Source organism: Capra hircus, chromosome 1 (assembly GCF_001704415.2).
Source record: "Capra hircus breed San Clemente chromosome 1, ASM170441v1, whole genome shotgun sequence".
NCBI classification, from domain to species: Eukaryota; Metazoa; Chordata; class Mammalia; order Artiodactyla; family Bovidae; genus Capra; species Capra hircus.
The window spans coordinates 139827566-139855202 of record NC_030808.1 but is presented as its reverse complement, the minus strand read 5'-3'; the positions used below and the strand labels follow the sequence as shown (position 1 = coordinate 139855202).

General features: G+C 44.5%; 1 protein-coding gene across 1 annotated transcript in view; it reads left to right on the top strand.

Moving 5' to 3' along the window:
• Positions 1 to 27637, top strand: part of DSCAM (DS cell adhesion molecule) — an 833405-nt gene that overhangs the window by 720539 nt on the left and 85229 nt on the right. Inside the window, exons 19-20 of the mRNA XM_018051616.1 lie at positions 6327 to 6482; positions 16355 to 16488. Of these exons, the coding sequence (XP_017907105.1) occupies positions 6327 to 6482; positions 16355 to 16488 (290 nt within the window). The remainder of the gene's footprint in view (positions 1 to 6326; positions 6483 to 16354; positions 16489 to 27637) is intronic.

The window sequence follows — 27637 nt, the reverse complement described above, 5'->3', positions numbered from 1 at the left end:
CCGCGTCTCCTGCGTTGGCAGATGAATTCTTTACCATCTGATCTTCCAGGGAGGCCCCAGATGTAAAGTACAGAGTTAAAAAAATTTGCAAATTATCTATTTTACTGACATAGTACCGTAATATATCATTTCTTGTTCTGATTCTAATCCTCATGTTGAGTCAGATTAAATTAAACACCTTCATGGACATACCTGAAGTTAAATTATACTAAGATTGTTCCTTTTTTGTTCTTTTTGGAAATATTTCCATAATCCAGTGCTGACTATTCATCATATTTTCCCATTTCTCATATTTGCTAATTGTGCCTATTACCATCTTAGTTCTATGATGGATGATGTGGTTAGTATGGTCTAGTCAACAATATATTTTAAAGCTTTAAAAACTTGAATGTTTAAAAATTAAAGACTTTGAATAAAGGATGCTTGGAAATGCATATAGTTTCTAAAAATACTTCTACTCCTTCTATGAAGACCAAGGTGATGTGATTTAGTGCCTAATGTACGGCTTCTACACTTCATCTCCAAAAGAAAAAAACTCTCAGAAATGTAAGCCTGCTGTGAGCAGCCACATTTTATCTGATACTCCTGAGAGCTAACATTTGGGAATTAGCAGGGAATGTCATGGAATTCATGGATTCTTCTGCATGAACTCCTGAGACTGTGGCTCCGAGGTACCCACAGACACAGAACACGTAGTGTCTGTGTAAAGGTTATACCTGCTAAGCTTGAGAACACGCCACACACACACTCATGCTCAGGCAGGCTGAGAAAGATATTGTTACTACCCCTGTGGTTAATATTTTCCCCAAATACTTTCAAAAATATGCATAAAAAAGCATTTTCTTCTTGCTAACATGACCAGATAAAACAAAAATGGTTAAGTCACTTGCTAGGACAGTTAAATATACAATATGTCCATGAAATTTCTGAGTATTTTATTACCTGAAAGTCAAAGAATTTTAAAGACAGAAGCAGCTTCTCTGAGATTTCTGGGAAACTGGCCCCATTTCATCTGAATCCAACTGCTTTTCAAGCCTCCTCTCTTTCTTCCAGACAAAAAAGACAGATTCTGAATCAGAGCAACACTTAGGAGCCAAACTGGGCTTTTGGTGTGATACTGGCAAGTCAGGGAGATGGGCGGGGGGAGTTATTTCTACCTTGTTTTGATTTCTTCCTGAAAACCCTTTAAGAATCAGGGAGGGTATAAATAAACACATAAAAAGTATTTTGCTTTAAAACATAAAGTTTAAAAAAACTTTTGTACTATAAATAGTATGGTTTATGAATTTCTTTTTCTGTATTCATTTTATATTGTTTTACTCATGACTTCAACTGAACACTATTCTTGCCATATATTTTTAAAATTTATTTTATTGAAGTATAGTTGATGTACAATGTTGTGTTAATCTCCATAGTACAGTCCCATATACATATTTGTAAATTACTCCACTGGCACTGAAAAGTAATTGATAGAAATTGACGTTTAAGCCATAAAGAAGACCGGGAGCTTAAACGAACAACAGATGAAGCGTGCTGTTTGCATTTGGCTTTTTTCATAATTCTCCTTTTTACTTCTTCCACATGGGCTGGTCAGGAAAATACCATTGAAACAGAGGGAATGAGGTGTTTCTGTGGTTGACTCAGGGGCTCTGGGGATTTTTAAAAATGCTTGGGGGTAATTTTAAATAGGGGTTTGGACTGCAGGCCTATTCATGGTTCGTGATAAATTCAGTCACCCAAATAATGTGGACCCCAGTATGAGTCAACATCCAAACACTAATTCCAATTAGTGTGGTAATTCATGATCCAGTGTATTAAAAAGATCAGGGTACCCCACTTTGCCCTTCTCCTCTCAACTCTTCTCTTCTGCATCACGGTATCTCACCCAGAAACAGCCAGCCCCTTCGGCATGCCTTCCCTGGGCTATAATTAGAGGTCATATTTCCCCTGTGACATAGAGACCCTGGGCCCTTCATAAAGATAAAAACGAAAAACTTAAAACCAGAGGTCATATGATATAGTATGGTTTTCATAACTAGCCCGGCACACAGCCCCCAGGAGCCCCTTTCCTGAGTTGCATTACGTTTTCCCTGATTGTGTGAGTGTGTGTGTATAACTTTCGTTGTTGTTCAGTCACTTAGTCATATCCACCTCTTTGCAAACCCATGGACTATGGCACGCCAGGCTTTTCTGTCCTTCACCATCTCTTGGAGCTTGCTCAAACTCGTGTCCATCGAGTCAGTGATGCCATCCAACCATCTCATGCCCTTCTCCTCCTACCTTCATCCTTTCCTAGCAGCAGGGTCTTTTCCAGTGAGTTGGCTCTTCTCATCAGGTAGCCAAAGTATTGGAGCTTCAGTTTCAGCATCAGTACTTACAGTGAATATTCAGAGTTGATTTCCTTTAGGATTGACTGGTTTGATCTCCTTGCAATCCAAAGGACTCTCAACACCATGGTTCAAAAGCACCAATTCTGTGGCACTCAGCCTTCCTTATGGTCCAACTCTCACATCCATAATGACTACCGGAAAAACCATAGCTTGGACTATACAGACCTTTGTCAGCAAAGTAATGTCTCTGTCTTGCTATGCTGCCTAGGTTTGTCACTGGAAAAGGAAATGGAAACCCACTTCAGTACTACTGCTTGGAAAATCCCATGGACAGAGGAGCCTGGTAGGCTGCAGTCCATGGGGTCACAAAAGCCGGACATGACTGAGAGACTTCACTCACTTTCAGTTCAGTTCAGTTCATTTCAGTTGCTCAGTCATGTCCCAATCTTTGCGACCCCATGAACCACAGCACACCAGGCCTCCCTGTCCATCACCAACTCCCGGCTGCTGCTGCTAAGTCACTTCAGTCATGTCCCACTCTGTGCGGCCCCATAGATGGCAGCCCAACAGGCTCCCCAGTCCCTGGGATTCTCCAGGCAAGAACACTGGAGTGGGTTGCCATTTCCTTCTCCAATGCAGGAAAGCGAAAAGTGAAAGTGAAGTCGCTCAGTTGTGTCTGACTCCCAGTGACCCCATGGATTGCAGCCCACCAGGCTCCTCCATCCATGGGATTTTCCAGGCAAGAGTACTGGAGTGGGGTGCCATAACCTTCTCTGACCAACTCCCAGAGTTCACCCAAACCCATGTCCATTGACTCGGTGATGCCATCCAACCATCTCATCCTCTGTTGTCCCCTTCGTCTGTCCTCAGTCTTTCCCAGCATCAGAGTCTTTTCCAATGAGTTAGCTCTTCGCATCAGGTGGCCAAAGGATTGGAGTTTCAGCTTCAACATCAGTCCTTCCAGTGAATACCCAGGACTGATCTCCTTTAGGATGGACTGGTTGGATCTCCTTGCAGTCCAAGGGAGGACTCTCAAGAGTCTTCTCCAACACCACAGTTCAAAAGCATCAATTCTTCTATGCTCAGCTTTCTTCACAGTACAACTCTCACATCCATACATGACCACTGGAAAAACCATAGCCTTTAGGTTTATCATAGCTTTTCTTCCAAGGAGCAAGAGTCTTAATTTTGTGACTGCAGTCACCATCTGCAGTGACTTTGGAGCCCAGGAAAATGAAGTCCATCACTGTTTCCGTTGTTTCCCCATTCATTTGCCATGACGTGGTGGGACTGGATGCCATGTCTTTTGTTTTTTGAATATTGAGTTTTAAGCCAAGTTTTTCACTCTCCTCTTCCACCTTCATCAAGAGGTTCTTTAGTTCCCCTTCACTTTCTACCATAGGGTGGTGTCATCTGCATATCTGAGGTTACTGATGTTTCTCCTGGCAATCTTGATTCCAACTTGTCCTTCACCCAGCCTGCCATTTCTCACGATGTACTCTGCATATAAGTTGAATAAGCAGGGTGACAATATTCAGCCTTGATGTACTCCTTTCCCAATTCGGAGCCAGTCTGTTTTTCCACGTCTGGTTCTAACTGTTGCTTCTTGACCTGCATACTGGTTTCTCAGGAGGCAGTTTAGGTGGTCTGGTATTCCCATCTCTTTAAGAATTTTCCACAGTTTGTTGTGATCCACAAAGTTCAAGGCTTTATTTAGCATGGTCAGTGAAACAGATGTAGATGTTTTTCTGGAATTCTCTTGCTTTTTCTACCATCCAACGGATGTTGGCAATTTGATCTCTGGTTCCTCTGCCTTTTCTCAATCCAGATTGAACATCTGGAAGTTCTTGGTTCATATACTATTGAAGCCTGGGTTGGAGAATTTTGAACATTACTTTGGAAGCATGTGAAATGCGTGCAATTGTTCAGTAGTTTGAACATTCTTCGGCATTGCCCTTCTTTGGCATAATCTTTGTCACAATATAAAAGTTCCTAAATCTGGAAAGATCTTGAGGAGAACTATACTTGCATTTTTTTTCATAAGCATTTGAGTTATGCTACTCTCACTGACCTATATTATCTATGTTCAGGAAAATGAAAATTATAAATGAATAGTGTACTGGAAAGAGGTCAGATGGCCACCTAGGAAAGACTGTTCTTTCACAGGAAAGCATTTCTAACCCATCTGAGGGTAATGATTGTCAAGTTTCCAAGTGCACGGGGACCACACAGGAGCAAACATTCTTCTCATTTTCACTAGCCATCTGCTGCGACTTCTCAATTGTGGCCCTTGGCAGTCTGCCGCTGGCTGGTAGCCCCCAGGAGACACTGGACCTCAGGCATCTCTGGGGGGCTACACCCTGGCCCTGCTCTCCCCCCAGCAAAGCATCCTGCCTCCAGAACTTGCCCATGAGCTGCTCATGATGGAAACAGACCTTGGGCTCCTACTGGGTCCAGGGCCATGCCTGAGACCCATTGTTTCTCCCCTCCCATCCCAACGGTCATCAAACATTAGGGGTCCCTGGCATGGGAGTGACAAACCTCAACTACGGCCTGCTTTATTTGAAATTCAGCTTTCCTACTGTGTCCAGTTTAGCCCTGATATCACCTTTTGATGACAAAAGGTAAACACAGACATTCATAGTCACCATAACCACAAAATAACTGACCACTAATCTCTGAACGTCCATACAACATGCTAGGAGGATGAGAGAGAAGAACAAAGAGCAAGAAGGTAAAACCAGGCTGGCAGAAATCCAGTTCCTCTGGCCAACATGCATCCACCCAGGGTCCTCAGGGAGTAGCTGAGAGTATGGACCGTGGGCATACGGCCACACCATATGCGGTGCCACAGCCTACACTATCAGCCTTTATGTTCAGATCCATGACCTGGCGAAGACATTGAGCCTCTCTCTGCCTCAGTTTCCCCTCCTGTAAAAGGAACAGCCAGTGGAAACAAAAGGATATTCGTGTTGAGTAAATGAGTTAGCATGGGAACCCAGCGCAGGGCACCTTAGGAGCAACGTGGCGTGTCAGCTGTGTTTCCTGAGGCCAGAGAAAGCGAGAGACACTGCGGGACAGCTTGTTGTGAGTGTTGCGTGCACTGTGGGCACATCATGTGCAGAGATGACCAGACACCAAGGAGGTCTCCTTCCTGGCCCATCTCCCACCCCCGTTCTTAGTAAACCAGCCCACCAGGCACAGGGGTCAGGCTGCACCAAACATTCCACAAATGACCACTTGCCCTAAAGGTGGGCAGCTCTTTGGCCCCTCTCTCCTCCTCCAGCTCCTCTGCCAATGGCTCATTTCTAAATCCAGAGCACCCCTGCCAGTATTCCCCAAGGCCTTGTGAGTTTTCTCAAGCTGCCATGCGTCATGGGCTTCAGGCAGGCCAGCATAAAGTTCCATCTTTGCATGTCATTATCTGATCCCGCTGCAGAACACAAAGCGTTTTTAGCTGACGACGCGTTCCTGACACATCAGCCTGTCATGTGGGCAAGGGGTTCACTCCAGGTGATAGGAGGGGTATGCAGGGCTACCGCAGTTTAAGTTAGGTGCTAGAAAACACATGTACCTTAAAGGAGTCTGCTTATGTTAACCAGAAAACTAAGCTCGACTTGTAGAAGCTTCTTAATGAGCAGTTAGAAGTATCTCTATGCAGTGAGACTACATGGTCCTGGCTTTCTGGGGCCACTGTGCAGGGAACACTGCTGGGTTACTCCTGCTTGGGGACAGTTCCGGAGGGGCCTGTTGGCATTGGGTTTATAACACTTAACTGGACTGAACTGCTGTTTTCCAGACCTCTTTTCTTCCTGGCACTCTGTGGCGATTTGGTGCAAATGTTTTTCAAGAGACCGCAGAGGGTCAGTGTCTCACGAAGGCTGTGCCCACACCCCTGAGTGATTTCAGGGAGTGATTGATGGGGGCCCAGCACTGGGCAGCAGTAAGAACATGCCAACAGCCGTGGTAATACGCTTGTGTTTTCTTGTCCTCCAGAGCTGGGCGAGATTAAAAACGTCACCACCACACAGCCCTCCCTAGAGCTGGATGGGCTGGAGAAATACACCAACTACAGCATCCAGGTGCTGGCCTTTACCCGGGCTGGAGACGGCGTCCGGAGCGAGCAGATCTTCACCCGGACCAAAGAGGATGGTGAGCACAGGGGCAGGTCGTGGGGGGCTCAGGTCCCATCTGAACCTCCAGGGGACACACAGGAGGCTCATGCCACGTGGCAACATTCCCAGGAAGGAGCCATTTTCAGAAAGGCTAGGTCAGAGGGTTAATTCACCCACCGATTCCTGACTTGGCTCCTTAAAACTTTTTGCTGCCCTCCTAAAATATTCCAGTACGATTCAGACCACACTTCCTGTGTCACCTTTGTTTGATTACCCATTGTTTCTCTCTTCCCCTATAACTTTCCATTCTTTTTTGGGGAGCCACGTGGGAAGTTGCTTCAGTTGTGTCCGACTCTGTGCAACCCCATGGGCTGTAGCCCACCAGGCTCTGCTGTCTGTGAGATTCTCCAGGCAAGAATACTGGAGTGGGTTGCCATGCCCTACTCCAGGAGATCTTCTCTACTCAGGGATCAAACCCACGTCTCTTACATCTCCTGCATTGGCAGGCAGATTCTTTACCACTAGAGCCGCCTGGGATGCCCATTAGAACAATTTCAGTGACTCTCCAGCTATTAGTGTAAGCTCTGACCAATTCCATCTCTCCACTTAAAAATTGTGTGATAATCTACATCATCCTATGCTTTGCCAGCTTTGGAGTAACATTAGAATAAGCCCTCAATTGAGGATTTCATGTTAATTTTTAAAAATTTCTTACAAGGTTTTTGGGGCTTCCTTCATAGCTCAGTTGGTGAAGAATCCGCCTGAAATGCAGGAGACCCCAGGTTGATTCCTAGGCTGGAAAGATCCCCTGGAGAAGGGAAAGGCTACCCACTCCAATATTCTGGCTGGAGAATTCCATGGACTGTATAGTCCACGGGGTCACAAAGTGTTGGACACACCTGAGCAACTTTCACTTTTACAAAGGTTTATGATAATTTAGTAAAATTTTAATTATAGCACATTTCTCAGATCACTAATCTTACCATTCCATGCAGTTTGGACTTGTTATATGGCTGTTTCCCAATCCTACAAAAACTGTATGGCAAATCATTTTTTATTTTAAGGGAAAGCCTGGGGTGCCTTATCCAAGATGTGCTGAAGAATAATTTGACTTCTGATATATACTATAGCTGAAGAAGGAAATAGCAACCCACTCCAGTACGCTTCCCTAGGAAATCCCATGGACAGAGGAGTCTGGCGGGCTACAGTCCATGGAGGTCACAAAGAGCCAGACATTACTGAGCGATGAAGCATGAGCAAACATATTATAGCAACAGTGAAAAAGCAGTTTCTACCTTAATAAAGGAAGGGGCAACTGATGTCAAATTGATACCTGTGTGGAACTTTCCAGATTGGAGTTCAGAATTACACCAGAGCCAGGGTTGAGATGCAACCACTACACCTAAATTTTGTGCTGTTTTGGCTCTACATTTTTTTTTTTTTTTTTACTTCTTTCAAGCCTAAGTTCCCTAGGAAGCTGGTCAGGGCAGGGGTGGGAGAGCTATTGTTCACTGCTAATGACTGCCTGTGTATGGGCAGAGTAGATGTCCTTTACTGTGTTTGTGTGTGTGTGAGTGTGTGTGTGTGTGAGAGTGTGTGTGTGTTCAGTCACTCAGTCATGTCCAACTTTCCGTGGCCCTATGGACTATAGCCCACCAGGGTCCTCTGCCCATGGGATTCTCCAGGTAAGAACACTGGAGTGGGTTGCCATGCCTTCCCCTAGGGGATCTTCCCAACCCAAAGACTGAACCCGCATCTCTTGTGTCTCCTGCATTGGCAGGTGGGTTCTTTACCACTAGCGCCACCTGGGAAGCCCGATGTCCTTTGCTACCTAGGATAGAAGCATGCTGCTGCTTCGCCCCATGACTGTCCTGTGGGAACAGGCTAGGGACATGCACTGGAGGCCTGGAGACACTCTCCCCTTCAGCTTGTCTGTCTTCTAAGGACACTCCCCTGATGTTCACAGCACCTCTCTCTGCTCTCCCTTCAGGGAACCCAGCCCTGCCCCTGAAGCAGCCTATCCATCCACCCTTCCACCATCATCTTCACTAGCCCTTCTTGCATTCTAGTCCTGCACACAGATTAAACCTCATCACCCCCAGTCTTTCTAGTACACACGAGTAATTATTCCCAGTTATAGGCAGATCCCAGTCATCTTGCTCAGTTATTGGATTCTTTAGGGAAATCTGAGGCATCACCGACTCGATGGACATGAGTCTGGGTAAACTCCAGGAGTTGGTGATGGAGAGGGAGGCCTGGCGTGCTGCGATTCATGGGGTCGCAAAGAGTCAGACATGACTGAGTGACTGAACTGAACTGAAGGTCAAAATACCATGCCATTAGGAAGTCACAGGTTCAAAGAGATGTCTGCAAAGCTATGTCCTGAGTGAATAATTTAATTCTTTAAATTATTATTTAAATAATTTAATTTTAAATACATTTAAATTTAAAATTTAAAACAATAAATTTTAAAAATTAAAAATAAACTTTAAATTTAAAATAATTTTTAAAATTTTTACTTATTTATTCATTTGGCTGTGCTGGGTTTCAGTTGCAGCACACACTACCTTTCAGCTGAAGCATGTGGGCTTTAGTTCCCTGACCAGAGATCGAACCCAGGCCCTCTGCGTTGAAAGTGTGGGGTCTCAGCCACTGGACTACCAGGGAAGTCCCTAATTTTTTAAATGCAGTAAACAAAGAGTCTCATCAAGATGTTTGCTATGCCACCTGCTGCCCAGGGGACTTTGGCACCTTATCACACTTTCTCTGAACTGAACCATCTTCATGTACCAAATTTCCATGTCAATCAGACTGCAGAGAATTAAAATCTAGAAAGTGAATTGATGTGTGCAAACATCACCTAGCTTGACACATAGTGGGACAGTTCCTGACACTAGACATTTGATTATTTGATCTCCACTCCTTCAGAGCGAGGGTGGAACTGTCTTTTGCATTGCTAAGCAATAACACAGATGTCACTGGAATTAGTATTTAAAGAACAAATTGATTGGCAACATGAATTTTGACACCTGCAGTTTTCAGAAGAAAGTACAGAAATCCAGTGAAAGGGGAAGCCTCTCCACTGCTCCCTCATTGGGATCAGTTTTTAATTACTCCTCCAAATTTAGAAATCATCATAGAGTTCTATCTCAAAGCTTGGCCCTGAGACCCAAAGTCTAATTTTTAAATCAATTATTCCCTTCTTTCATATCCAGTGCTAATAATAAGGGGAGATGTGATTGATTGTGGAAGGTCCTGCCTCAGGTATATCAGTTACCCCAGGAAGGAGTCAGGAATTCCACTTGTGGTAGTGAGTGGATAAAGAGTAGTGCAAAACCGAGGGTCAGTATTTACTTGAGATAAACCATTAGCATGTTCAAAAAGAAGCAGAGTAGAGATTGGGGGAAAGGAGAGAAAAATTGGTATAACAATAAGCCTATCTCCCAGAATCACACAAAAAACTCACCGGTCTAGAAATGGTGAAGAATTGTGCCAGCCATGGATGTGAATTGGAGCAAAAAGAAGGCTGAGTGATGTTTTTGAACTATGGTGCTGAAGAAGACTCTTGAGAGTCCCTTGGACTGCAAGGAGATCAAACCAGCCAATCCTAAAGGAAATCAACCCTGAATAGTCATTGGAAGGACCGATGCTGAACCTGAAGCTCCAGTACTTTGGCCACCAGATGCAAAGGACTGACTCCTTGAAAAAGACCCTGATGCTGGGAAAGATTGAGAGCAGGAGGAGAAGGGAATGACAGAGGATGAGATGGTTGGATGGCATCACCGACTCAATGGACATGAGTTTGAGCAAACTCTGGGAGTTGGTGATGGACATGGAAGCCTGGTGTACTGCAGTCCATGGGGTTGCAAAGAGTCGGACATAACTGAGCAACTAAACTGAACTGAACTGAACTGAAGTAGTTTATCAGTGTCTATAAAGATTCTTGGAGAAGGCAATGGTGACCCACTCCAGTACTCTTGCCTGGAAGATCCCACGGGTGGAGGAGCCTGGTAGGCTGCAGTCCATGGGGTCGCTAAGAGTCGGACACGACTGAGCGACTTCACTTTCACTTTTCACTTTCATGCACTGGAGAATGAAATGGCAACCTACTGCAGTGTTTTCGCCTGGAGAATGCCAGGGATGGGGGAGCCTGGTGGGCCGCCATCTATGGGATTGCACAGAGTCGGACATGACTGAAGCAACTTAGCAGCAGCATAAAGATTCTTGGTCATATTCGCCAAGAATATGGAGATCCTTCGTATACATCTGTGATGTAGACTGTTGGACACATTATTGGGCCCATAGACAAGTCTCAGATACATCAGGACCATAGACATGGTCCATGGATACATTCTTGAGATCTGGAAGAATTGCTTACATTTCAAATTCTCTTCCCAATGTTCAGTGAGAACTGTTCAGTCAATGAGAACTTGCATTTTTATTATTGCTTCAAGACCACAAAAGATTACTTGTAGATCTAGCTTTCTGGTTCTGAACACAAGACAACTAATTCTGAATTCTAAAATGTTTGTGAAATCCTAATACCATTTTATTTGCTTGAGATTGTAATCTGAGCAAAGCCACGGAGAAACAGAATACACACAAACACAATCTAATAATTTTCCAATTATTTTCATGCTGCATGCATAAGGTAATTCGGCCTTGATCCTTTTCTGCAAAGTAAACATTGCACATGTATAAATAGAGATGGTTTAATATTTACTGAACGCATCACAGTGCACAGAGCTCTGTGAACTGCCGTGTGGGAAGGTCAACAGGAGCTGTGATATATGGTCTTTGGTCCCTCCTGCGTGGTTAACAATCTCCTTGTTAGGACATCTGAAAGTGGAGCTAAGAGAAAGAGAGAAAGCAACAGAATCAGGATATTTCTGAGTCCTCTGGCTGTTCCTGTCTTGAGCCATGCATCCTCTGGACGGCACGGATGGTGTGTTCTCGGATGATAGAGTAACTGCACCTTGGTTTACCTTAGAAGTGATAGACTCTGTGTGTGTGCGTGTGTGTGTGTGTGTGTGTGTGTGTATTTGTCTAGCCACCAGCAGTGCCGCCATTCAGGAAACACAGAAGGCTTTGTATCAGCCCTGCTCCAGAGTCCTGCTGCAGCTGGCAGGGTTGGGATTTGCTCTGTGCCATAGTCACACACACAGCCACACAGTAGACCAGGACATCCCAGGAGGCCTTCCACCCTGTGGGCATCAAAACTCCCTGCACTATGGGATACTCACACGGGCTCCTGGGGCCCCCAGAGGTGTCCAGTGGTGATCGGGAAGCCCTTGAAGGACTCCTTGCTCTGCTTCAGGAAGAGCCCCTCCACTTCCATCATGTTACACATGGGTCTCCCACATGATACTTTAAAGGCTGTTTGGAAACCACAGCTCTTGTGAGAGCAAAGGCCAGACGTACTGGAGTGTGGTGGAGACTGCTTGGGTGTGAGGATACTCCCATCATGGGTGTGTCCCGGCAGCCCCGCGTCTCCTGCTCGTGGCTCAAAGAAGCAACGTGGAGCCGTGGCTCCAGTGGGCCCAGGTGTGCTGGTGGGTCACATGCACACACAGGTGCACACATAACACACACCACACACACACATGACACACATGCACACACACAGTACATGCATACCACATGCACAATGCACAGATGCTTACACTATACATAACACACCACACATACCACATACACATACACCACACAAATATGCAATATGTACAGACCACACACACCACAATCATGTACTTACACTATGCATACCACACACACTCCACACACATCACGTACACATACATGACAAGCATGTACATGTACACAATACACACACACCACAAGCCACACTCACCAAACACATGCCCACATAAACAGTGCGTACACACCACAAACCACACATACCAGACACATACATACAGGCACTCACACGACACATACCGTCTGCACCACACACACCACATACACACGCATGACACATGTGCACACACATTACACATACAGCACACACACCATGTATCGTCTACACCACATACACACAAACACACCGTTTGCACAATACACATGCAGACATACTATACACGCACATTTCACACATCACACAAATCACAAAGCACATCACATACACAAATACTACACACACCAGACAAGCCATAAACCACACACACACGCACACATGCACAACCCTGCCTATGGCTGATCATTGAGGCCAGAAAGATGATGATGATAAAAATGAAGTTGATCAAAGTGTCTGTAAGATCCTTAGATTTCTGTCTTACTTCAAATCAAGGCAGTATTTTTACAGAGCAATAACATTGATGTTTCACATTAAGATACAGTATTAGATGGCTGGACTATATGGATGCATTTTCTATGTTGTACAGCAAATCCTCAAAACCTTAAAATACAAATTCATTATCTGACCATTTCCTGGGGTCAGGAGTCCAGGTACCATTGTCTGAGTACCCCCAACTCAAGACCTCACAGTCTGAAATCACCATGGGTACTGGGCCTGGAGTCTCACCTGAGGTTAGGTCCTCACCCAAGTTCACTGGTGTGCATGCTTAGCCATATCCAACTCTTTGTGACACTATGGACCATAGCCTGCCAGGCTCCTCTATCCACGGGATTCTCCAGGCAAGAATGAGAGAGAGTGAAAGTCACTCAGTTGTGTCCGACTCTTTGCGATCCCATAGACTATACAGGCCATGGAATTCTCCAGGCCAGAATATGGGAGTGGGTGGCCTTTCCCTTCTCCAGGAGATCTTCCCAACCCAGAGATCGATCCCAGGTCTCCCACATTACAGGTGGATTCTTTACCAGCTGAGTCACAAGGGAAGCCCAAGAATACTGAAGCAGGTACCTATCCTTTCTCCAAGGGATCTTTCTGACCCAGGAATCAAACCAAGCTCTCCTGCATTGCAGGCAAATTCTTTACCAACTGAGCTATGAGGGAAGCCCCACACAAGAATCCTGGAGTAGATTTCTATCCTCTCCTCCAGGGCATCTTCACAGCCTAGGGATCAAACCCACATCTCTTATGTCTCCTGCATTGGCAGGCAGGTTCTCTACCTGCTGAGCCACCTAGGAAGCCCAAGCTCACTGGTGTTGAGCAGAATCCATTTCATGTGACCTCAGGGCTGAGACCATCTTCTTGGCTCCAACAGGCCACACCCCTATCCCTGTCACATGGCCCAGCAGGGTCTCATGATCATGTGGTCACAGTGGGGCAGCTTGCCCCTCATCACCCACAGGACCTTGTCTCTACAGTTCCAACCCCTGTCTGACCTCTAGATCCTCTTTTAAGCTGCTCATCTGATTAGGTCTGGCCCACCCAAGGTACTCCCCTTTCAATTAACTTAAAGCCAGCTGTTTGTGTCCTTAATGTATCTGCAGAATCCCTTCACCTTTGCACAGTATGTAACCTGATTTTGAGAATGATCCATCCATCACAGTGACAGGTACCACCCACATGCAGGGGGAAGTAATTACGCAGGTGTGTACATCAGGGGGTGAGACTCTTGGGCACTGTCTTAGAACCCTGCCTGCCACACTGAGCTCATTTAGAAAGTCTGCTTGGAGGACCTCGTATGTTCCAGATACTGGCCAGGGCCCTGGAGAAAGAGTAGACCACAGGGTGACCTGGTGAGGTTTGCAGGCTGGTGGGGGAGTCAGATACTTACCAGTCACTCCTGAGTGGGTTACAACCCCAAGTCTCATGAAGAAGAGTCTTCAGAGAACCCCGGAGCCCTAACCTCATCAAAGCTGGTGGCAGAGAAGGCTTTCTTGAGAAAGTGGGAGTTAGCAGAAGATGAGTGATGAGTAAGTGTTGTCAAGGGCGAGGTGGAGGGTGGGAAGTGACCCCAGGCAAGAGGAGCCTAATGCTATCGGTCACCATGTGTCAATGACCTGACATGGGAGATGCACCCCACATCTGGGGGCCTAAAATAGGGTCCAGTTCTAAGGAATGACATAGAGCCAGGAAGAAAGCCCAGTATCTGACTGGATTTGTCCACATGGAGGTTTAAAGGGCAACTTTACATGTCCACTGACAGGCAGTGAGGAGGGAAGAGAAATTCTAGTTTTGGCTCTTGCAACCAAGAAGATGGCTGTGCCATTCCCTGCGCTAGGGGAGGAGGGAGGCATCAGAGAAAAGGTGGTGAACTGTTTGGAAAAGGATAGTTCTAAGGTTTGTGAGTCAAGAGTGGAAATGCCGGGGTGATCGGATGTTTGTTAGATGTGTGAGCTCTACGAGCACCTTGCTGCAGAGAGGAGGTCCAGCGCTTGCTCTGCAACAAGAGAAACTGCAGCAATGAGAAACCCGTGCACCACAAGTAGAGAAAACCCACACACAGCAACAAAGATCCAGCACAGCCAAAATAAATAAATAAATAAAATGTTTAACTGACTGAAAGGAAACATCAGGGAGGAAGGGCATTCAGGCTAAGTTGGCCTCACTGGAATTTTGCAGAAGGCAAATAAGGATGATCAGATAGTACCTAGGGGTGACAGAGAATGGAGACTTAGATCAGATATCAAAGGTGATCGGACTTTGTGGGAATTTCAAGCGTAGTATGGCAGCTCCCCAGGTGGAGCAGCAGTGAAGAATCTGTCTGCAGTGCAGGAGATGCAGGAGACACGGATTCAGTCCCCGAGTCAGGAAAATCCCCTGGAAGAGGAAACGGCAGCCCATTGCAGTACTCTTGCCTGGGAAATCCCATGGACACAGGAGCCTGGCAGGCTTCATACAGTCCCTGGGGTCACAAAGAGTCAGACATGACTGAGTGACCAAGCACACTGGCTAAACTGAATGAGCAGGACTCTTGTTGAAGTGAGCTCTCAGGGGACATGGCCAAGAATAGGGCTTATGCAGTTCTCAGATCACTGGTCCGAGAGACATTGTGTCAGCACCCAGGGTGGCTGTAGCAATGTCCCTCAGACTGGGGGACCAACAGCAGGAATGTGTCCTCTCACGGTTCTGGAGGCTGGAAGGTCAAGGTCAAGGTCAAGTTGTAGCCAGGGTCTGTTCCTCCCGAGGGCTGGAAGGGAGCACAGCTCCCCGGCTTGCAGGGCATCTTCTCCCTGTGTCTTTGCCTCATTTCCCCCTGCCACGGCCTCTCTGTGTCTGTACCTCCTTTTTACAAAGACACCAGCCTTTGTGTCTTTCACAAAGACACTGGGTCAGGGCTCCCCCAAATGACCCCACTTTAACTTGATTGTCTCTGTAAAGATACCATCTCCAGATAAGGTCACTTTCTGGGGTAGCAGAGTTATAGCTTCAAAATGTGGGTGTCAACTGGGAAAAAAAAAAAAGCACAATGTGAGAATTGTGAATTAAGTTTTATTTGTGGCATAATGAGGACTATATCTCAGGAGACAGGTTTTCAGATAGCTCTGAGAAACCACCCCAGAGAAGTAGGGGGATGGCCAGTGTATATGTGATTTTTGTGAAGGAGTTACTCACAATCAAACACATGTTTTGGCAGAGACTCACTGCTGGTCATAAGGAGCAGATCACCATGAAAGATTTTAGTGCTTTTCTAGATATGAGGAGAGGCAAGAAGTGGGCTCATAAAATCTGCTTTATCTGAACACTCGTTCTGCCCATTCTTCCAGAGCACAGAGGGCCGCATTCCTGATTTCCACATTGAACTTCTTTTCCAGGGGTGTTGAAAGTCAGAAGTTGCAGTGGCTATGATTTAATCCTTGTAGAGGTGGATTGGCAGGTACCAGTTTGTAGTTTGCACAGGTTTGGGGGGACACAATTCAGACTCCAACACCGACTCCTGATGAGCACAGCAGAGAGCGTGGCCAGGCCAGCGGGGTCCTGTGGGGTAGGGGGACAGAGTTGGGTGCAGCATTGGGGGAGGGGGAAGGACCCTCATCCTGTGACTAAATATCCTCCTTTTCCAGTTCCAGGCCCCCCTGCCGGGGTCAAGGCGGCAGCGGCCTCCGCCTCCATGGTCTTCGTGTCGTGGCTACCGCCCCTCAAGCTGAACGGCGTCATCCGAAAGTACACGATCTTCTGCTCACACCCCTACCCCACAGTAAGTTTGTAAATCACCCCGTTCCTTTCAAGCACCTTCCAGAAACAAGCCTCAGTCTCCCATCTGGGTCATCCTCCTTTTGTTTCCACCTACTTGGGTCTTCCCAGTGGTTTTATTTTTCTGTCTGCTGTCTCCACATACAAAGCAAGGTTCTCATTACCACCTCATTTGAAAACAGACTTCTGAATCCTTCCAAGGGACACAATTGTTTGGAATTATTGTTTATTGGGTGAGTTCCCACAAAACTGCCAGCTGGCTTATCAAAATCAAAACCCAGAAGGCTTAATTGATAGCCAGTGGACAACGCCTATTGATTTCGCTGTTGCACTTGTCTTCAGATGCCTCCCCCGCCTGCTTTCCACTTCCCACCTTGCTTTCCTTCCCTGCCCATTTCCCGCTGAGACTTAGCAGCAGACAAAATCCTGTTGTCCTAGAAATGAGGGACTTTATCAACAATCCGTGACCCTCCCAAGTACAGTGTGTTTCTGTGTGTGTGTGCACCCACACGTGCTCAGTTGCTAAATCACGTCCAACTCTCTGTGACCCCATGGACTGCAGCCCACCAGACTCCTCTGTCCATGGAATTCTCCAGGCAAGAATGCTGGAGTGAGCTGTCATGCCCTTTCCCAACCCAGCCATCCAACTCTATCACTTGAGTCTCCTGTACTGACAGGCAGGTTCTTTACCACAAAGGCCACCTGGGAAGCCCCCAAGGACAATAGTTAGCTTCATTCATTGTGGAAGAATTAAAAGTTAGAGTACTTAATATTTCAAAGTGCGATATTTGTTTTCATTAATATCATCACTGAATAATACTTATAGAGTTAAACTATTTGTTAAACAAACAATAAAAAATTGAATATCCAAGAAGGACATCATAAAGAAAACAAAAAAATGGTTCATCAAATTGATGATGTCTTCATAGAAATGTTTATGGCCTTTCCTGAGGTAGGCACTATATCCAGTCCATCCTTCTATCTCCCAGCTCCTGGCATAAAACTTGACCTGCATAGCCATTCAATAAGTGCTTGTGGAATGAATATGCAAATTAAGTTTGGCTTCATTGTGGTAAAATATTATAACATAAAATGTACCTTTTCTAAGTGTTTGGTTCAGTGGCATTAAGTCCATTCACATTGCTGGGCAACCATCCCCACCATCCATCTCCAGAATTCTTTTCATCTTCCCAAACTGAAACTCTGTCCCCGTTAAGCACCAGCTCCCCACTTCTCCTCCTCTGGGCCCTGGCAACCACCCCAAGTCTGTGTGTATTAGTCGCTCAGTAATGTCCTACTCTTTGCAACCCCATGGACTGTAGCCCAGCAGGCTCCTCTGCCTGTGGGATTTCCTAGGCAAGAATACTAGAGTTGGTTGCCATTCCTTCTTGAGGGGATCTTCCCAACCCAAGAAAGTCTAGAACTCTCTTACATATCAGCAGCATCAGATAGTATTTCTTTCTGTGCCTGGCTTATCTCACTGAGTGTGTTCGAGGTGAATCCACGCTGTAACAGGTGTCAGAATTTCCTTCCTTTTAAAGACTAAATAGCATTCCTGAACTAATTTAGTAATTAATTTTTAATTAAAATGGCATGTTTTCCCAAGTCTGGCATCTAAATGGGTCCAGAGGCCTGGTGGCCCCCTAAAAAGTGAGGATGATTAACAGTGGGGAGCCAGGGGGAGAGTGGGGCTGAGGCTCACAGGGGCTCGTCTCTCACTGAAAAGTATCAATTGTACGTTCCGCTGTTTATACATCAACAGCAGCACCTCTGGAGTTAAAGTGGAGACTTAGAAGTAATACGCTCACAGTTGGGTTTCAGAACTTGTGTGACTTCCTTATTTGGTTGCAAACATGCTATTAATTCTCACCTGCTGAATCCTGCCTCACATCCTGCCATCTAAGTCTGGAGATACAGAGCAGCGTAGATGACAACAGTGGGTGGCCCCGTTCCTCTGCTCAGAGGCCAAGCCCTGAGGGCCCTGTACAGGTTCATCAGCCCTGACATAGCATCACATTCACCAAAGAGATGCTAACTTATTGCTGAAAGCGTGTCCACACTTCACTAGCATTCGAAGGGCTTTTTTTTTTTCATTTATTTTTTTATTGGAGGATAATTGCTTTACAGTATTGTGTTAGTTTCTGCAGTACAACAACATGAATTGGCCATATGTATACATATATTCCCTCCCTCTTGAGCCTCCCTCCATCCCACCCCTCTAAGTTATCACAAAGCACTGAGCTGGGCTCCCCGTGTGGTACAGCAGCTTCCCACTGGCTATCTGTTTACACAAGGTAGCATGTATGTGTCAAAGCTACTCTCTCAGTGTGGGGTTTCTTTATTTTTATTCAGTCATTCCTTCGTCTATTTGCCGTAGGACTCACAATTACTATTTGACTCCAACAAACTAGAGAGAAACCAGAAAGGTATAGAGACAACCAGCAGCTCACTCTCGTCTGTCTTCCCAATTGACTCTTTACATCTAAACTAAAAGCCCCCAGCTGGCTTATTTGGAATTAGTTCTGAGTGACTGAGGCTTTGCTGAGCAAGCTCACATCTGTGGACCTAGGGTGCCGTGTTAGTCCTCATCCTCCCAGCCTACAAATTTCATCCTATAAAAAGAGGAGTTACTAGCCTGATCTCATAATGGAAAAGTCTGTAAGATGGAATATAAATGATTTGCTCAGGGATTTCCAGTCTCTCCCTGCACGGAATAATGGGATTCAACCTCCCAGAACCTTCTCAACAAGAGCCTTCCAAAAATTACAGTAGTGAGATCGAGCCAGTCATAAAAGGTGGGAAATGCAATGAACTTCTCACCCCGCTGACGTCTTCCAACCACTATCGGGCGTCTCTGGCTGTCTTTTGCTCTGCCATGTGCTCAGTCGTATCTGACTCTTTGCGACCTCATGGACTGTAGCCCACCAGTCTCCTCTGTCCATGGGATTCTCCAGGCAAGAGTATTGGGGTGGGTCGCCATTTCCTCCTCCAGGGAAACTTCCCAGGGGTTGAACCCACACCTCTTGCATCTCTTGCACTGGTAGGCTAATTCTTTACCACTTGTGCCACCTAGGAAGCCTGTGCTATCTGCATGCATGTTAAGTCATTTGGGGCTTCCCCTGGGCTCAGGTGGTAAAGAATCTGCCTGCAATGTGGGAGGTCTGGGTTCGATCCCTGGGTTGGGAAGATTTCCTGGAGAAGGGAAAGGCTACCCACTCTAGTATTCTGGCCTGGAGAATTCCATGGACTGTATAGTCCAGGCGGTCACAAAGATTCAGACACGACTGAGTGACTTTCACTAAGTCATTTCAGTCATGTTCAACTCTTTATGACCCCATGGACTGTAGCCCACCAGGCTCCTCTGTCCATGAGATTCTCTAGGCAAGAATGGACCATATTGAAAAAAAAAAAACAAACACTGTTGATCTAGAAGTACAATTATCACCGAGGTGCCTATGGTCTCCTGGGAAGTGCCACTTATTAAGCTTCTGGGAAAGCCCAGAACCCCAGAGCTGTCCTCAATAATGAAAGTAATCAGAATCAGTTTTCTTCCATCTCTAGAGCCTCACTGCGACTCGTCTATTTCAAACACCATTTAAGACCATGAGGTCTATTTTTAATAGACTTTATTTTTTAGAGCCGTTTTAGGTTGACAGCAAAATTGAGTGTGAGATGCAGAGATTTCTCATACGAGACCTATTTTTAAAATAATACCATTACAAGGAAAGATCAGAGAGGACTAATGCAAGTCTCTTCAGAGGTGAGGAGCTGAAAACTTCCCCCTGCTAGTGTGTGCGTTCCCATGGAGTGAATAAGAAGCTACAAATTACTAGAAGGGGGGATTTTCTTTCCCCGTCTTTAGTTTCTGCAATTTAATTTTAAGTCAGAAAACTGGATGCTATCAATTTTCAGAGGCTTTTGCGTTTCTGCCTATGTAGCCAAAGAAACACAAGAGGGCAGTCCCAGTTCTCTATATTTTCCCTGCTCATGTATCTGATTTTTTTTTTTCTTTGAAATGACTTCATAGTCAAATGTAGAACATGGGAGGATAAATTAGGACACAGCACACTCTGTAATTTAATCTTCTTTATAAGAGTCCCTCGGCTAACCTCCTTAACAGATGTAGATTTTCTCTGAAGGTCCTCGATTCATCCCCCTTCCTTGTGGAAGGGCTTTGTTAAAAGACACAGGCTCTTTCCCCTAATATGTGAAATGCCTTGTCTGATTATAGGCATTTGTTTCATGGTGTTCTCTCAGGTCAGCTTAGTAAAAAAGCATAATAATATGAAATTCTGTGTGTTGCCAGACAAGACACTGTAAATTTGTCTCAAGACTGATTGCCTAAAATTGGTGCTTGGTAAACATTAATCTCATTGTAGGGGGCTAGGTGATGCCATGAGACATCCACCTTCCCAGTCAGAGCAAAATCTCAAAGTCTGTTTGATTCAGGAATTCATCCATATCATTTTGGGACCGTGGTTATTATTTTAGTATATAATGGTTTGGATGACCAATTCATGCTCTATGAGGAGTGATGGAAATCTGAAGACGTGAACTAGCCTTGTAAGGTCCCAGGTAGAAAGGAGCTAACCTGGACTTCCTCTCTAATAACGCTCCCCATTTAAAAGCAGACTGTGAGAAGGGTTATATATTACAGAGGCACGAGGATGTAAACATTGTCTATTTTGCAGTGCTAAGCTGATGGATGTAGAAATGTGAAATTAGATAGCCCGAACTTTTTGTTGCTCAGTTGCATCTGACTCTTTGCATCCCCATGGGCTGTAGCCTGCCTGGTTCCTGTGTCCATGGTATTTTTCAGGCAAGAATATTGAAGTGGGTTGCCATTTCCTCCTGCAGGGGAAACTTCTCATTAATGAAGAATAAAAATCAGAAAGCCTAAACATTATATCAATGAGCTGTGATCCACCTCAGTTATTCCAGTTTCAGATAATGTTGCTAGCCAGTTCCTGCGTGTCAGAAGGCTCAGTAGATGTTTCTGGATGAGCCAGTGAGACTTGTAGCAGCTGACTCTCCTCCGTGTACCCCATGGAATTAAGCAAATCTTCTGTGAAGCAAGAACATAACTTCCAGCAGGTCCAGACAACATTCAAATCAAGGTAGCAGGTGTGGGGAGTTTCAGCTTCAACATCAGTCCTTCCAGTGAATAGTTAGGACTGATCTCCTTTAGGATGGACTGGTTGGATCTCCTTGCAACCAAGGAACTCTCAAGAGTCTTCTCCAACACCACTATATCAAAAAGAAAAAAAAAAAGCATCAGTTCTTCGGCGCTCAGCTTTTTTATAGTCCAACACTCACATCCATACATGATCACTGGGAAAACCGTAGCCTTGACTAGACAGACCTTTGTTGTCAAAGTAATGCCTCTGCTTATTAATATGCTGTCTAGGTTGGTCATAACTTTCCTTCCAAGGAGTAAGCATCTTTTAATTTCATGGCTGCAGTCACCATCTGCAGTGATTTTGGAGCCCAAAAAAATAAAGTCTGACACTGTTTCCACTGTTTCCCCATCTATTTCCCATGGAGTGATGGGACCGGATGCCATGACCTTTGTTTTCTGAATCTTGAGCTTTAAGCCAACTTTTTCACTGTCCTCTTTCACTTGCATCAAGAAGAGGCTCTTTAGTTCTTCACTTTCTGCCATAAGGGTCGTGTCATCTGCATATCTGAGGTTATTGATATTTCTCCCGGCAATCTTGATTCCAGCTTGTGCTTCTTCCAGCCCAGCGTTTCTCATGAGGTACTCTGCATATAAGTTAAATAAGCAGGCTGACAATATACAGCCTTGACATACTCCTTTCCCAATTTGGAATCAGTCTGTTGTTCCATGTCCAGTTCTAACTGTTGCTTCCTGATGTGCATATAGGTTTCTCAAGAGGCAAGTCAGGTGGTCTGGTATTCCCATCTCTTGAAGAATGTTCCACAGTTTCTTGTGATCCACACAGTCAAAGGCTTTGGCATAGTCAATAAAGCAGAAATAGATGTTTTTCTGGAACTCTCTTGCTTTTTTGATCATCCAGCGGATGCCGGCAATTTGATCTCTGGTTCCTCTGCCCTTTCTAAAAGCAGCTTGAACATCTGGAAGTTCACGGTTCACGTATTGCTGAAGCCTGGAGTGGAGAATTTTAAGCATTACTTTACTACCATGTGAGATGAGTGCAATTGTGTGGTAGTTTGAGCATTCTTTGATGTTGCCTTTCTTTGGGATTGGAATGAAAACTGACCTTTTCCAGTCCTGTGGCCACTTTTGAGTTTTCCAAATTTGCTGGCATATTGAGTGCAGCACTTTCACAGCATCATCTTTCAGGATTTGAAATAGCTCAACTGGAATTCCATCACCTCCACTAGCTTTGTTCGTAGTGATGCTTCCTATGGCCCACTTGACTTCACACTCCAGGATGTCTGGCTCTAGGTGAGTGATCACACTATCGTGATTATCTGGGTTGTGAGCTATGTGCTAAATGTGTGCTCAGTTGCTCAGTCATGTCCGACTCTTTTGTGAATCCCTGGGCTATAGCCCACCAGGCTCCTCTGTCAGTGGGATTCTCCAAGCAAAAATACTGGAGTAGGTTGCTGTTCCCTCCTCCAGGGGGATCGTCCCAACCCAGGGATCAAACCCACATCTCTTACGTCTCCTGCATGAGCAAGCAGACTCTTTACCCCTAAGCCACCTGGAAAACGCATTGTGTCAAATGCTCTCTGCCTGAAGTTTTCTAACTTGTTTCCTCATGACTCACAATCAGAAATACATTTTATGATCACACTCCAGTACACACACAGACACACACACAAAACCAAAGCCTTGTAAACAACACTTCACTTACTACACACAATGCACTGTGATATTCTCTGGTATTTTCTGTTCTATGGGGGTTTTTCTCTTATTTTTAAAACAGTTGCTAGATCTGCCAAATTGCTTCTATGGCCTACATTTTTAAAAATACTGCTTTTCATCAGTTCATTCCTATGATGACCTTATGCAAGAGGGGATGTTATTATTCTCTTCTTCGTACTGGTACTGACATGCGGACTGCGCAGGGCACGGCTTAGCAAGGTTAAGACAGGGGCTGCAGCCCGAGGGAGCAGGACCCGGATTCTCCACCCTGACAGCTTACTGCCTTCCCCAGAGAAGTAGGCTCCATTTCTCTTCAGCATCCCCAGCACTGATTTTTAGCTCCTCTTTGGCATAATCGTAATCTCTTACATCATTTTTAGATGGGCATACCTGGGCTCCCATAGTACTGTGTCAGTTTCTTAAGTACAGGGACCACTGTTAGTCATTGTTATACCCTGGAAATCCCAATATGATGGTGAAATAGTGGGTATTCGGCAAATGCTATGTTGAATTAAATCTTCTGGATGATGGCTATGAGTCATCCAATAGAGGTTAAATTGAATAATGAAGTTTCTGCTTAATAAGGCAGGGAAAGTGTGTTAAATACTTTGGGATTCTTTCCATCCCAGAAGGGTTTAGACAGAATGCCTGCACTTTTGAATCACTGACATGGAAATCATTCTTCCATAGTTCCAGCTACATGACCTGCTGCTGGACATCTTTTTTTTTTTTTTCTTTAATAGCAAAGCTGAAAATTATGGAGATACCAGAAGTCACTTGGACTTCCTGGTGGCACTGGTGGTAAAGAACTCATCTGCCAATTCAGGAGACATGGGAGATGTGGGTTCGATCCCTGGGTTGGGAAGAACCCCTGGAGTAGGAAATGCAACCCACATATAAGTATTCTTGCCTGGAGAATCCCATGGATGGAGGAGCCTGGCGGGCTATAGTCCACAGGATCGCAAAGAGTCAGACAGGACTGAAGTGACTTAGCATGCACAGAAGTGATCCAAAGAGTACACAGTTGTGTTCTTCGTTTGTGTGTACACGCTAATTGCATGAAACACCTAAGTGTTTCTAAGGAAGCTCAAGAATATACTTCCCCAAATTTTTATAAAATTTTTATAAATTGTTTAAAAAAGAGCTGATTTTCAAATGCTTAGATGTTGGTCTGTCTTAAGGAAACCTTTTCTAGTTTTTTCCCCCGGGCATATGATTGTACTTATGGTGCTGATTGCTAGAGTAAAATTTGGTTAGTCACAAGAGTATCAGTTCAGTTCAGTTGCTCAGTCATGTCTGATTCTTTGTGACCCCATGGACTGCGGCACGCCTCCCGGAACTTGCTCAAACTCATGTTCCATTGAGTCGATGATGCCATCCAACCATCTTATCCTCTGTCGTCCCCTTCTCCTCCTGCCTTCAATCTTTCACAGAATCAGGGTCTTTTCCAGTGAATTAGTTCTTCACATCAGGTGGCCAAAGTATTGGAGCTTCAGCTTCAGCATAGTGTCTAATCCGTGCCTGCCACACAGAAGTACGACAAAGACCTGCTGGCACGTGATTAACTGCATATGTATTTGTGAAACACAGGGCTTCCCAGGTGGTGCTACTGGTAAGGAAACCACCTGCCAATGCAAAAGACATAAGAGATGCAGGTTCGATCCCTGGGTCAGGTAGATCCCCTGGAGGAGGGCATGGCAACCCACTCCAGTACTCTTGCCTGGAGAATCCCGTGGACAGAGCCTGGTGGGATGCCAGTTCAGTATTTCATGGCCAGTTCTGATGAAATATATTCTAAATCTGCTTTAAACTTTTTATGCTGCAATTTACATATATTTATTGGACTCCAAGTCTTTGAAGAGTGAGGGGAAGAATATGTTATGTTTTATAATCTGATTCTTTAAAAAAGATAAACAGTAATCTGGTTCTTTCTATTCTCAATGCACCAGCCAATAACTGCTCAATATTTCTGTTAAGTCCATATAATTAAAAAAAAATCACCATCAGTTGTCCTTCAGTTATATCAGGCATCAATCACGTGAAGTTGTCCAGTTTCTCTAACTGATCAAAATGCAAGATCTTCCCAGGTCTCCCACATTGCAGGCAGATTCTTTACCAGCTGTGCCACCAGGTAAGCCCAAGAATACTAGAGTGGGTAGCCTATCCCTTCTCCAGCAGATCTTCCCAACCCAGGAATCGAACCTGGGTCTCCTGCATTGCAGGCAGATTCTTTACCAACTGGTGGTAAAGAAGGTTAAACTGGTGGCTCAGAGGTTAAAGTGTCTGCTTGCAATGCGGGAGACCTGGGTTCGATCCCTGGGTCGTGAAGATCGCCTGGAGAAGGAAATGGCAACCCACTCCAGTACTCTTATCTGGAGAATCCCATGGACAGAAGAGCCTGGTGGGCTACAGTTCACGGGGTCGCAAAGAGTCGGACACGACTGAGCAACTTCAGTTTCTTTACCAACTGAGCTGTGAGGGAAGCCCAACACATATGTTAAGATAGGGCAAAAGCTTGACCTTTAAAATCCTGAACCTGATTTTGTACTTTATTGAACAGAAGAAAATAGAAGCATATATTCAAATGGAATTTCTGTACAGAAACAAGCCCTGAAATTCGCTTTTCAAGCCTAGTCTCACAAGATTGCCTGCCCAGTTTTGCAGATAAATTGCCAATACACATACTGGCTTTGAGCTGCAGTTCATTCAGAGTAGACAGTGGTGTAAGCTTCCTCATTGCCTCTTACCTCTACTTGAGTAGCCATAGATGAAAATGCCTTTTTGATCAACTAGCTTTTGGAGCTTTCGAAAGATTCCAGCTTTGAAAACAGATCATCTTTTTTACTTGGCCTGATACAGACATGGGTTGCTATTTTAGGAAATAAATGGCTTTAAATCTTCTTCAATTAAGAATGGCTATCCTTTCCCAAAACTGTATTTTATACCTCTATTATGTGTATCACTGAGAAGGGCACGTCTCACAATTTCTTTCTCATATGTGAAAAGTTATATAATCCTAAACCAGTTCTTTTGTGTAAAATTTGTTGAATAGGTGATAGCAATCAAGTTAATAAAGCACTTTTACAGAGAGATAATTTTTATGGCAGATAGTACGACAGTGGGAAAGGAATGAGCCAAAATTATAGTAAATGGAGGTGATTTTGTTAAAAAGAGAGTGAGGAATACAAGAATCCTGTAATGTCTGTCTGGTTATTGAGATGATGCCTGGATTTTAAACAGTAGCATGGAGAGACTACTTTCTTTATTGCTTTTTCTGGGTATCAACTGTAATTCACTTCCAAAACATTGTAACAATAATGTTTACAGATGGGAGACCCAACATTAAAATAGTTTATGCTTGGAACTCTTTTTTAAAAGTAGTCCATAACCATTTACATAATAGGCAATCAAGTGATCTTGGTAAAGTACACAGAAAACCACCAAAACTGACTGATACAGAACAAGTAGCTTTAATGTGCTATTATTTCAATGAGAACTGATCATCTTTGTCTATTTCTTTAGGAAGATCTTTGTGAAATATTATCTTCTTGTAGAGATGAAAATAGTGAAATAAAATGGAAATCAGATCAAAATATTATATATAGAAATTTTAAAAAGAGGCAGATCTTGAATTGATCCAACTAACTATTTATTCTTTATGTAATCCAGGGTATTTCTCTGTCACTAAACAGAAAGATTTATATGCTCTAAAAGAGTCATTGCCCTATAATTAGAAGAGCTATCATTTTGTTTATTCTGCTTTGAGGGAGGTATTTTTTTAATCACTTCTGTGAACATTCTATCTACAAAATCAGAGCATTCAATTTTTTAAAATAGGAGGTTAATAATTAGATGTTAAAGCTTTTTAAAGCACCATATTTCTTTGATGGAATTAGTGTTTCAGTAAAAAGATAATTGAAATTTTTTAAAGTGGAATTCTTTTTATATCCATCAGAATTGCTGACTAATTTGATCTGAACAGTCTGCAACTCTATAGGCATTCTCTACACATTTTTTTCTGTTGTATTCAAATAAATTCTAGGTCATTGTTAAAGTCACTAAGACAACAGAAACTTCCTCAGTCGATTCCAATGAGTGCTTAGAAGGTCCCCAAACTGCAGTACTCTGACCTAGGATCCCTGGGAGATAAGTGGAGGGATAGGAAAGACAAGGCCCTTCTCAGAGTGCCTGAAGCATCCATGGCAGAGTGACAATAAGAACATGTAAGACGATAACCCGAAGAGTACTCTAGGATTGGCCACATGCTAGGGCACAGAGCAAGCCTCAGTAAATTTAAGAG